The 13851-nt window shown below is 40.8% G+C and overlaps 1 protein-coding gene across 4 annotated transcripts in view; it reads right to left on the bottom strand.

Moving 5' to 3' along the window:
• The window catches only part of TASP1 (taspase 1), a 121510-nt gene that overhangs the window by 94359 nt on the left and 13300 nt on the right, over positions 1 to 13851 (bottom strand). For all 4 annotated transcript variants that reach the window (XM_075203954.1, XM_075203953.1, XM_075203952.1 and 1 more), the window contains one exon: positions 7740 to 7824. In XM_075203954.1, coding sequence (XP_075060055.1) covers positions 7740 to 7824 — 85 coding nt within the window. The remainder of the gene's footprint in view (positions 1 to 7739; positions 7825 to 13851) is intronic.

The following is a 13851-nucleotide window of genomic DNA, read 5'->3' as shown; positions in this document are numbered from 1 at the left end:
TCTGAGGAGCAGGAAATGGCAGGCACACTGAACTATGGGAATCTGTAGCAAACCTCTCAAGTTTGGCACAACAAGATGGAGTATCTCCAACGTCAGCCACGGCTTCTGCAACAATAACTAAGGTGTTATGGCTGCAGAAGCTTTAGATATATTTTTCAATAAGATGAAGTATTCATTCCAAACAGACATAGAAGCATCTATGGCTGAGCTGACAAAGGAGCTTTCTACACTGGAAGCTCAAACTGACATTTTAGACATGAATGGGATATATTAACTTGGCAAGATCACATAACGCCATGAAGAGAAAGCTGCAGGTTGCAAATGCTGAATTTGAGCTGAAGTTCCAGGAACAATAATTTAAGAATTAAAAATAATCCTGAGTATTGAAAACCTTCAAACGTTCCTGACAAGGCTGTTTAAATTGCTCTTGCCCAAGACCGATGTGTACGGATAATGCTCATAGAGCCCTTCATCTTATAGAGACGTGCTTTTAAAAATGCATTAACACATAACGAGGAAAGTAACTTAGCTGCTACCAGAGATCATGAAGCTATTGAAGTTGACAACATCTCTTTATCGATCTACACGGACGTAGCACCAGCTACGTTACAGTGCAAGAAAAGTCATTCACTAATGAAATTAGCACAGCAGACACACCGATGAAGCTTACGTCTTCGCTTGATGGTTCAGATGTATGTCTGTGCGCCGTATCTTGTGTGAAAGAACTCTGCGCATGCTCAGAAATGGACCGTGCAACAATGAATGCAATTCATGCCTGAACTCAAATGACACTTATGACTGCCTACAACTTGGACAGCAGTGGGAAGGGGTGGACTGAAGTAGACCATGTATAGTAAGGCGCGCTGGCTCAGATGAGGCCAATTCAAGTCCTGTGTTTCTCATAAGTACACTTGGTTTCAACCATATTATTCACACTAACTACAGGGCAGGTATAAGAGCCGACAGATAGTGATAACTGACATGGCATAGGCTTTGTATTACAAACTACATGGAAGCATGCAACTAGCTAGCAAGAACATCTGGTTAGTATGTACAGTATGCATTAAAAGAGTCTTGATTTATGTATATAATGTAAAATATACATTATATATACTTTATCTAAATTCATATTTTTATTAATGACTTAAGAGTTATTTATTTATTTTATAATTCAATTTTATTCTTTGTGTGTTCTGATGTGACCGTTTAGTGAACAGACACTTGTGCGTATACTGCAGTCATTTGTGTGTATCTACATATAGCAATTAATACTTAGGTAGAGCCTACATCCACCCAGATCCAAATCGAAACCTATCCGGCATAGTATATAGCTACGGTATGTGATGGCTATCTCGCTTTGGTCAAAAATATACCCCTTAAAGAAGAAGAAGATACCCAGGGCCAGTCTCCGGCTATGATGTCACCTGATGAATCTACATGAGAGGACCATTTTATTCACAAAGTATAATATGTTAAGCACAATGGAGATTCCTTGTTATAATTGTACGGCAATTTCCAAGTTCTCCTACAGATTGGACTTTCATCCTACTCACTGTTCAGTGTTCCACCAAATGGAATTTCCCCCACACTTAGGAAGGGGTTACATGACTAGGATCGACTGTCGTGCTAGATTTTGAAAATGGATAAAAGGTTTAGTCCCCGTCCCCCCGTCAAAAAGAAAAATTGTATTTTTGTTATACCATTTTCTAGTAGTGAGGGCTGAATGTGACCGAGTTCACAACAGGTGGCAAATTCATAATTTTCAGTGGGGAACGGTAGGTCACCCAGTTTACAACAGTTAATGTTTATGCCCCATCTATAATTCAGGTGGATTTTTGTTTTGTGCAAGGAAAATATGCCTTATATTGCTTGGTGATTTCAGTATATTTAATGGATCCACGCTTGGATTGGCCATCGTATTCCTAATAATTACATCAGTCACACCCAAATATTTTTGTTAAGAACCTTACATTATGTATTTATAAGGGAATTAAAATAGTTATTCCTGTATTGATTTGTTGCTTATGTTTGTAGCTAAAATGGTCTAATTCCTGGGATTAAACCATCTGAAACATAGTCAGCAGTGTGAGCAGACCATGGATATCTCTTTACAAACCCAATGAGTTCAGAATTGCACTGACTCTTGAACAAATATATACTTTCTGACCAAGCTGTTATTTATTCTATGAATACGTTTGTAATAATTTTTGAACATTAATTTCAGCTCACAAAGAAGAAAAAGAAGTTAAAGGAGGAGAGAGACCTTTTGGTTGAACTCTTATCACTGGAGAATCTGCATAGAGGATCCACTAAAGGTCGAGAGATAATTTTGATTGGAAAAAGACAAACTGAATGATTTAATTAGAAGGCAGAGAAAACGCTGCCGTTGTTTGAGCAATTTTTGGAATGTATGCTGACAGGCATCCGAGTCCCTCTGCTAGAGGCCACTCGACTGACATCATTAAGTTACTCTTTCGGTTGATCCTCAGGAAATGTTAAAGATGTTTCTTTTTTGCTTTTAACTCAAAATTACATGCTGCAGATAATGCTACTCTTCATACTCTTATAGTCCTTTTGTGCAGGAGTTAGTCTCAGGAAATGTTCACAGAAATAGGACATGGTACATGCCCCAAATACAGCATGAGTGGTAGTGTGCAATCATACATTGGTAATAATTATAGTCCTATCATCAATTTAGATATAAAAGAATTTCCACAATGGTAACACTTAGCCCCACTGCCAAGGATGCTGCTTTCAACCCTTGTTTTTTATTGTTGGCAATGAAACCAATTTTAATAGCAATTTCAAAGAAATCTGGGGCTTCAGTAGCACACTAGGAATGCAAAATTAGCACTTATGCTGATGATCTTACTATTACAAGTCTCCTGGCCTCTATTCCTAGCCTAGGTTTATTACTGGAAGACTTTCCCAGAATGTCAGGGTTAAAAATAAATGTAGGGAAATGAAGTCCATAAGGCTTGCTTCTTTATTACTAGAGCAACTGAAAGACACTTACAATCGAGGGTTAGACATTAGATTATCTAGGCATCATCATCAACATTTATTTATATAGCGCCAGCAAATTCCGTAACACTTCACAATTGGATGAACCTTTCACAAACATATTTTTCACTTTATTCAATTACTCCAATTTAATTAAGAGGCTTTTTAAAAGACTTGGGTGTATATTTACTAAACTACAGGTTTGAAAAAGTGGAGATGTTGCCTATAGCAACCAATCAGGTTCTAGTTATCATTTATTTAGTACATTCTACAAAATGACAGCTAGAATCTGACTAGTTGCTATAGACAACATCTCCACTTTTTCAAACCAGCAGTTTAGTGAATATACCCCTTAGAGTCCTAGTCCAGGTGCTCGATTATCATGGCTAGGATGTATTGCAATAATCAAGATCGTCTTTCTCCTGCACTTAATGATTTATTTTCAGGTCCCTCCAGTATGGTTATGCAAGGGGTCCATGGTTAGATTACAGGCTGCCACCCATGATAATCATCTGGTACAACGATCAATCTAGAATTAAGAATCTACCTAATTACACCTCAATCTACATGGCCGCTGGGTATCCCGGATTTGTATAACTATTGCAAGACAGCACAACTAGCACTAAAGACTTAGTTTGCATGTACTCTCAGGTATGATCAGGGTCAACTGGATGTGAATGAAACCTCTACTTACTAATTTGCTTTGGTTTCCCATTGTCAAACCGCCTCTTCTACAGTTTGCTACAGTCAGTAGTATTACTATGAACTTGTGGATTTGATTTAAGATCAGATATAAGCTTAGTGTATTCATCTGTTCTCCTTCATGCAGGCCATTACAGGCTATAGGTAAAGAAGGGTAAAGGCGTTTCAATGGCAGGTACAGGTAGTTTCCATAAGATGCCTTGAGGCATGAATGCCCAAAGGTTTCATGTAATTCTTAAAATTATCACAGAATCTCTGGGTTCAGTTATAAGAATGGTTACATTATAACCAAATCATTCATTTCTACTATTCTAGAGGTCCACAACTGCAGGAAGGTACCTTTTATTAAACGTTTGACAGACAGTTGAGTATTTCTAAAGCTTTAATAATGATTTGCATATGCTGGTTACTGCCAATTAGCCTCCCACAGCTTATGTTGGGCTGGGTATCAGTTCTTCAACAAGCTGATTATATTCCTAACCAACAACATATTTGGTCCCATTAAAAAAGTATTGTTAAGCATGTCAACACAAGAAAACATGTATAAAGTTATTATTATATAAAGTGTGTAGAGTAATGTTTAGATGGTACATAGTTTTAAAATTATGATCAATACAGAGGAAAACAAGAGTTAATTTAATTACATATATTGGGAGCATTAAAGGGCTTATATGCACCAAACTGTAGTTGGGATGATAAACGAAACAGCTGGTGGCCTCTAAACATGAACATCAATGAATTAGGTGTGAATGGTGTTAATATTTGCACTACTATCATTTATTGGCTAAGTGGTTAGCACTTCTGCCTCACAGCCCTGGGGTAATGAGTTCAATTCCTGACCATGGCCTTATCTGTGTGGAGTTTGTATATTCTCCCCGTGTTTACGTGGGTTTCCTCCGGGTGCTCTGGTTTCCTCCCAAACTCCAAAAACATACTAGTAGGTTAATTATCTGCTTTCAAATTGACCCTAGTCTCTCTCTCTCTGTCTGTGTGTGTGTGCGTATGTTAGGAAATGTAGACTGTAAGCTCCAATGGAGCAGGGACTGATGTGAATGAGTTCTCTGTACAGCGTTGCGGAATTAGTGGCGTTATATAAATAAATGGTGATGATGATGATTTATTTGAGTAATCTTTTTTTGTATGGTTTAAAAGTGATAAAAAATGAGTTATTAAAATAAATAAATAAAAAGTATGCTCTGCTTATGGGGATACTAAAATAGTATTGATTTTTGATTTATATTTGTAGCTAAAATGATCTAATTCCTGGGACTGCATGGCCGCTGGGTATAAAGCAACCGATTAGGAATATTCAATCTGTTTTAGACACAGATAATCTAGGTTGTGCAGGTAAACTCTGGTGAAGCTATCAAAGAAATCCCAGAAATACACTGGAACCTGGGCAGTCACGGACAGCCGAGTTGTAGCTGTTGCCAGGCACAGAAGTGTGCTATCTCAATATGCATAGGATATACAGTATAGTACATGCATATGTTTCGTGCACTAGGTACTAGCTCACCATGAACAATAATCAAACCATAAGGTGCAAGAAAGGTTAACGAGAATTCTGTACGGTGATCCACAGTCTGTGAACTATACTGTTTTCTATAGCAGCCACTGGAATTTCTGCACAGTCTTCCGGAATTTAAAAATAAAGGTATATTGTAAGATTTACAGAAGATACAATCCTTTTCTATATTATCTGTAAGTTAATCGCTTACATTTTAATTTATAAATTTCACATGGGACAGTACAGCATTATATCAAGTTAATTAACCAATAAAGAATGAATTTTAAAATAATAATAAAGGAAAGAAAAATACATTCTGTCTTAGTAATAAATTAAAAGTGCCTCTGATAACAGAACTTTCTTTACTTTTTTCTTGACTTATATATTATAATTGCTCTAGGAGAGCACCCCATGCAGCGCCGGTGCTAGGGTTCACGGCGCCCTAGGCAAAATTTCGCCCTAGGCTAGATTAGAAAATCTAGTCAGCGGCGCCCTGCAGGTCCCGGCGCCCTAGGCAACTGCCTAAGGTTGCCTAATGGGAGCGCCGGGCCTGACCCCATGCAAAACACAGATTTGGGAGATATTACCGGTAGCAAGTAACTATAATCAAGACATATCTGGTGCAGATAAATCCCATGTACATTATCTATAGTCCTCTAACATACTACTGAATCAGAAAATATTGAATGATAATGATAGATTGAACGGTAAGTGATTATCTTATTCATAATGGTCACAGCGCTTAGGCAGATCACCTGTAGTATTTAACAGCCCTTACGAAAATGGCCATTTGCAAAGAAAAACCTCTATGTACAATTTACATTTACATCGTTTGTGTTATTGAAGAGATGTTAAATGACTTATGGAAGTGGATAAAATATATACCATGAGAATAGTCACGTTTCCTCTGTAACCAGACAATTCATTATTTATAAAGCTGGAGCTCGTTTAAAGAATGGTAGGAACACAAGCGAGTGTAGATCCATATTTTGTTCATTTAGTTTTAACACACACACCAGCAGATTTTTGGTTCCACTGTAAAAATATTAAATATCAAGCAGTTTTTAAAAGGCTAAAGAACTTTGCTTTCACTGGCCGGATCGAAGCTTTCAATCACAGCTGACAATAGACAACGCTGATAGTTTTATAGGAGAGGCTAATGAAATACTCTTTAGTAACCGACCGCACAGCTTTCTCAGAACTTTCTGCTGATTGCTAACATTTCTTTACTCATGTTTTTTTTTCTGTTGCTTTGAATTGGGCAATAGATCAGAAGAATTGAAATGATATCATGTGCCTTCCAATACTTTGTCTTTTGATTACCCTCTTGATCAAAGTGAATGGTATTGTAGCATTAAATTATTTGGTAAAGTCGTGCTATTAACAGACAAAAGATATAAAAAAAAACTGACAAAACAGTTTAAGTTAAGACCAAACTTACATTTCCAGAAAGAAATGCAGTCTGTTCACAAGAGAATGAGCTGCCTAATATCAGTGTCAGTGCATGCGATCCCTAAACACTAAAGTCATCTGTTTGAAGAAATCCCTGTTCACCACTACAAGAGGAAAGCTACAAGTACATGCCAATTGTTGCTACACAGCATACAGGATCTTTGCTAAAATAGTATCATTTGTTTTTTAAGTTGGATCTCCAATATCTTGTTCCCTAAAGCAGAAGAGACAAATTAAATTACTAATGTCAAAAATATTCCCGTAAATAGCAAAAGACTGAGCAATTAATATTTCTCACATCAAGCAGTGGACAAGATGTTCTCAGAATGAAGTGAGTGGCTCACACATCCGCCTCTTGGAGAAATGATGACCACAAATATGGACATAATAAAAGGCAAAGAATAATTATATACAGAAACGACGAAAACGCATTAAAAAAAACCCATAATATATAAACCCTTAAGGAAATGGTGGGGATCCTTCCCTGGAATTACCAATGTCGATGCAAAACAGACTGATTAAATTCATTATTGTCTAAGCAATTTTTTAACTATAAATAAAATGCATACCACTTGTGTATTACGCCTGAGTGGCAGGGTTTTTAACTATAAAAAAGAAAGCTACACTTCACGGACCTGCTGGAAACCATATCTCCATCATTCTAAGGCTCTTTGGCATGCTTTAACTAAACAACCATGAGAATTCTACTTAATGTGGCCAACTGCCCATCTCTCTTCTAGTTTATAGATTTTGGAACATGTCAGAAATTACTTTTTTGTCACTGGAAAATTAATAGTTTAGGTTGACAACCCTGGGAATGTTTCTTGAATGGATAGGTGCCAATGCAATCCTTTTGCAAAATTGTAATCACAGTTATAAGACATTTGAATGTACTCCAGGCAAAGAAGCCTGGAAAATCAAAATTTTGCAGGCCCACATCTGGGCAATCACCAAGGTCCCAGGGAATAGAACCCCATCATTGGCCTAGTCAAGGGGTGGTTTGCATAAGGATATTGTCAGGAGTGGTCATTCCTATAAAGTCGAAGCTTCCATATAATTAGAGCAGTATAATTACCAAGGTGGGATTCTGCCAGCTGATAGCTTTCCTTTTTGTCCTTCAAACAGCAACTTGTTTGCTGCCAATACTGGATTTTTTATCCCTTAAACAAGAAATTAAGAGATTAAAAAATAACACATTAAATATCACAAACATGTTACAGTTATTGTTATTTTAGACTTGAAATTGAATATTTTTTTCAAATGGCAAAAATATCTGATAAACTAATAAAATATAACATTATACTGTGAAACCAAAAAATGAAGGCTCCAAACTCATATCTAGTTGGGGTAAAACTTCAAGATGAATCACATGGAGTGCTTTACAGAGATGGGCGAGATTCAATTCAGCACAAGGTGTCCCCAGAACGTCCATGGAGACACCTCACACCGCTGTTCTGGCTGGAACCTCTGCCCATTGTTCCCGTCACCCCATAAAGGTGAGAGGAAAAACGAGAGGAGATTCCTACGGTAATGGCTGGCATTGAGCGCAGCGTGAAGTCCGCGCTCCACACTGCCGGCAATTGAATCTTCCCAACAGAATTTTCAGGAAATAGCCTATGGTCAATCTAATGGAGGGTTTTGTTGGTTTTCTTGCACATTTATTTTACAGCCAAGTCTTAACAAAAGTCATATGTTTGTCACATGCATTCTTGAATTATTGTACTATGTGTCTCCCCACCACAAATGCCAGGAGACTTTTCCATGGATCCATCACTTTTCCTGTAAAAATGCTGAATCTTTGAATGCTTCTGTTAATAGGACATAGGGCCTCCAGAAATGTATACAGTAGGCTCCTACCAGAGACCTATAAACTTCTTTCTGCTACCAATACCTCTTTCTATACAGCCAAGTATTCTACCAGATATTTCCACTGCTTGATTACCTTCCGCTGATGTTGTTGACATCACTTCACCATTCATTCTGCATTTCAAGATTTGGGCCCCATCTGGTTTATTTTACAATTTGAAGTATTCATGTAAAGATTCCACACTTCAGGCCATTCCTCTATTTTCACTATATAATAATATACCTGCCCTTGTAGACCATAAGTATCATCAATAATTAATACATTAAGCAAAACAGGATCCAGAACTGAACGTTAAGGTACCCCACAGACCACCAGCCTTTCTTATCAGCTTAAACCACCGACTAAACCATTTTCCATTCCACTATTTTTGATTCAAATCCAATCATTTTCAGTTTCTAAATGTACTGAGATCACCGATTGCTGGTCAACAATGATCTATCACTTTAGTTACAGAACAAGTTTAAATAAACACATCTCTATTTAGGTTTAGAAGGGTCAGTTATATTTTCCGATTTTCTACCCATTTATATCATTCCAGTGTTTATGAGCTATCGCAACATTTCAATTTACCAACAGCATATTCTCAGCTTTTTAAAACTCAAACCTCTTCTGCTTCCAACTAATATTTAATAGGGTTGAAATAGGGGTGAGAAATAATCGAGTTAAAGCTTCAATTGATGATCGACACACAACAAACAACAGTTCCAAACGCAAATCAGTGATAGAAAGACAGAAGTAGAGAGAGACACCCACAAAGCTCTATTGTGCAATCATAATATGTAACATTCCACCTAAATAAGCATTATCCAGGGTAAAGGGAGCATCCCATGCACACTCTATCACATAGCACAACATTTCACCCCTTGCTAATCTTACACCTTTCTGCCAACCTTAGCCTTTTAGCCATGGCTATAGATGGTGCCAACTTTGCACCAAACTTAAAGAAAAAAACTACAACCAATAAATAATGTCTATGATTAAGGACACAACTCAATCAGGCAAAAGAGCTCTGTGGTCACACCTATAAATAAGAGGATTTATATACTTATGTTAAATCTGTTTCTCTGATTCCATCTGGGGGACACTGCTTACCATGGGGTAGTGGAGGGGAGCACGGGAGTTGGCACCTAGCTAGTTAATCTTTAGCACTGCTGACAGACCCCTCCCCTCTACAATCCCCCCGCCTCTTCCTCCTCAGTTAATTCAAAAAGCCCCAAGGAGAAAGGTCAATCAACCAAGAGCATACAGAGGAAAGGCAGAAGGGAGGGATCGCAGTGTCCCCGAGACGGAATCAGAGAAACGGATTTAACGTAAGTATATAAATCCTCTTTTCTCTTTCATCCAGTCTGGGGGACACTGCTTACCATGGGGACGTTCTAAAGCAGCCCCCTAAGAGTGGGACCGCTCTGAAAGCCCCGCTCGTAGAGCACTACGAGCGAAATTTGCATCTGCGGATGCAAATACATTAAATTGATAGAATCTGGTAAATGTATGGACAGAAGACCAGGTGGCTGCCCTGCAAACCTGGTCAGCATAAGCCCCATTTCTTGCTGCCCATGACGCCCCTACCGATCTGGTGGAATGGGCCGTAAGTCTCCCTGGCATAGGAAGGTTAGCCTTTATGTAAGCCTGCTTAATAGTTGCCGTAATCCATCTCTCAATGGACTGTTTAGAGGCTGGCCGGCCTCTCTTGTTAGAATCATAGAGAACAAACAGAGAATCGGTTCGTCTAATTTGAGATATTCTTTTGACATAAATACGGAGAGCCCTAACCACATCAAACTTTTCCATAGACTGCAAATCAGAATGAGAAGTAGATGAAAAAACCGGAACTACAATTTCCTGGTTCAAATGGAAGGCGGACACTACTTTTGGAACAAAAGAGGGGAGAGTTCTCAAAACCGCTCTGTCCTCGTGAAAAAACAGATATGGTTCCCGGCAAGACAGAGCTCCCAATTCCGACACCCTACGTGCCGATGCAATTGCCAAAAGAAAAACAACCTTCCAGTTCAAACACCTAAAATCTGCCTCAAGTAAAGGCTCAAAAGGAGGCCCTTTAAGCATGTCCAGTACCAGGTTAAGATCCCATGGTGCTGTAGGCGGAACATAGGGAGGTTGAATATGTAAGACTCCCTGAAGAAAAGTCTTGATATCTGGCAAATCCGCTAATTTCAGGTGAAAAAAGACTGAAAGTGCTGATATCTGAACTTTTAGGGAACCTAAACGAAGCCCTGCTTCCAGCCCATCCTGAAGAAAAGCCAATAAGCGAGGGAGATGAAAGGAAGACGTGTGACATGTCCTATTTTCGCACCATCTGATATAGGCTCGCCAAATCCGGTGATAGATCTCGAGCTGAAACTGGCTTCCGAGCTCGCATCATAGTGTTCACTACACTGGAGGAAAAACCCCTATTCCTCCAGAGGCTGGCTTCAACAGCCATGCCGTTAAACTGAGCTGAGGTAAATTCTGGTGACGAAAGGGACCCTTGAAGCAGAAGGTCGTATCGAGACGGAAGACGAAATCCCTGTCCTTCCGCCATTGAGATTATGTCCACGTACCACACTCGACACGGCCATGAGGGAGCTATTAGAATTACCGGCAGACCGCCCTGCCTTACTCGCCTGAGCACGCGAAGAAGCATGGGAATCGGAGGAAACAGGTATCCCAACCTGAAATCCCATGACATCGTCATTACGTCCACTGCTACCGCTAAGGGGTCTCTTGCCCTTGCGCAAAATCTGTGAACTTTCTTGTTGTGTCTGGAGGCCATAAGATCTATATCCGGAAGACCCCATCTCTGAACTAGAGACTGAAATACTTCCGGATGGAGTGACCACTCCCCCAGCATCATTTGATTTCGACTTAGGTAGTCGGCCTCCCAATTCTTTATTCCCGGAATGAACACTGCCAAGATTGCTGGAACATACTGTTCTGCCCAAGCAAAAATCTGGGCTGCAATTTTCATTGCGCCTGCACTCCTGGTTCCTCCCTGCCTGTTGACATATGCCACAGCCGTGGCATTGTCGGACTGAACTCTGACAGGGTGGCCCCAAAGGAAGGTCTGTGCCCCCCGAAGAGCTAAAAGAATTGCCTTCAATTCCAACACATTTATTGATAAGGCTGATTCCTGAACCGATCCAAGTCCTTGGAGCCGGAGGTGTAGGATTACCGCCCCCCAACCTCTCAGGCTGTCGTCCATCGTGGCTATGATCCATGACCATGGAGCGAAAGACCTGCCCACCGACATGTGACCCTGATTCAGCCACCACTGGAGCGATTCTCTCGACCCCGGAGACAGCGAGATCCTCTGAAGATCCAAGCGTAGGTGGGATCCTGACCATTTCTGTAACAGATCCCACTGAAAGCATCGAGAATAAACCCGACCGAAGGGGATCATTTCCAAGCAGCCTCATGCACAAATGAATTGAGGGATTGGGAGAGGACAAGACCTGAGTTGGTATAGCCCGGATTGAACTGATCTTCTCCGTAGGCAGGAACACCTTCTGCCGACTGGTATCCATGATGAGCCCCAGGAATACCATGCGCTGACACGGAACCATCTGGGATTTCTTTAAGTTTATCAGCCACCCATGGCTCTCGAGGACCGCTATGGTGAGTGATAAGTGCTGATGTAAGCAAATCTCCGAGGAGGATTTGATGAGTAGATCGTCTAACTAAGGGACAACCTTAACTCCGTGTAGGTGAAGACACGCTGCCATCACCAACATGATCTTCGTGAAGACCCTTGGAGCTGTGGAGAGGCCGAAAGGAAGAGTCCGGAACTGATAGTGGGAGTTCCCCACTGTGAACCTCAGGAGGGACTGTTGATTGCTCCAAATGGGAATGTGGAGGTATGCATCTTTTATGTCTATGGATGCCATAAACTGATCCTTCTCTAGGCCGTTTATCACCGACCTCAGAGACTCCATTCGAAATTTGTCCACTCGTAAGTGCACATTTAGGCTCTTTAGGTTTAGAATGGGTCGAAATGACCCGTCCGGCTTCTTGACCAGAAAAAGATTTGAATAAAAACCTTTTCTCTTCTGGTTGTCTGGGACCCTGCAAATAACCTTTTGCGAAAAAAGAGAGGCGACACAGGCCTGCATTGCCTGTCTTCTTTGGGGATCTCGGGGTAGCGAGGTTACAAAGAAACGCTGTGGTATCGGCCCCATCAGATCTATCATGTACCCTTTTGAAATAATGCCCCGAATCCAAAAGTCCTGGGATGACGCTGCCCACTGTTCCTGAAAAAGAGACAGATGTCCCCCCACCAGCACCACCTCTTGGAGAAAAGAGTGTCAGTCAGGACGCAGGCTTCTCCTGAGTCTTGGAGGCCTGGCGCCTAGCTGCAAACGAGGACCTGCCTCTGACAGACGAGCCTCGAGAATTCGGTTGTCTACCCTTAAATGTCTGTCCCCTGGGCAAGGATGTTCCCCGAAAGGACTGACGAAAGGAGCTAAACCGTGGGGTCCGGCCTCTACCGGAGAAAACCGGCAAAGAGGTGCTCTTGCCCCCGTTGCCTGGGAAATCATATTGTCTAATTCCGGGCCAAACAGACCTGCTGCAGAAAAAGGAATGGATTCCATAGATTTCTTTGACTCAGAATCCCCTTCCCAGGATTTCAGCCATAACCTTCTTCTTGCTGAAACAGACGCAGCCTGAATAGAGGAGGACACAGAAGCTGTGCTCTGAGCCGCCTCATAAATATACCCTGACGCCTCTTTTAAATGCAACGCTAGGGTAATCAATTCTGGGTCCTGTAAGGTCTGTGCCAGTTGCTCTGCCCATGCTTCCATGGCTTTAGCAACCCAAGTTGAAGCAAAAGTGGGTCTAAAGGAAGAACCCGCTGCTACAAATATGGATTTTAACTGGGATTCCACTCTGCGGTCAGTGGTATATTGCAGAGTTGCTGAACCCGGGGCTGAAAGGAGAGTGTGTCAGGCCAACCGGGCTACTGGAGTATCTACTTTCGGAATTTCCTCCCAGCGAGCCACATCCTCCTCCTGTAACGGATACAGGGAAGAGAACCTCTTTGGAACAGAGAACTTTTTATCAGGCTGTTTCCAGGCTCCCTCAGCAATATCTCTGAGTTCTACAGAAGGGTAAAACGAATAACCTTCCTTTTGGCCTTCTTAAAGAGACTTCTGTCTCTAGGACTAGGATCCTCCATTTCTGGGAGGTCCAACGCTTGCCTCACCGCTAAAACCAAATGATAAATAAACTGATATTTAGTGATTTCTTCCTGGATTCCAAGGATTGAACCTGGTCAGAATCCAAATTTGATTCTCTTTCTTCTTCTGAAAATCCCTCTGAATCAGAA

Source organism: Mixophyes fleayi, chromosome 3, assembly GCF_038048845.1.
Source record: "Mixophyes fleayi isolate aMixFle1 chromosome 3, aMixFle1.hap1, whole genome shotgun sequence".
Lineage (NCBI taxonomy): Eukaryota > Metazoa > Chordata > Amphibia > Anura > Limnodynastidae > Mixophyes > Mixophyes fleayi.
Note: the sequence above shows the minus strand (reverse complement) of the source record. Positions and strands in the feature narration are given on the sequence as shown.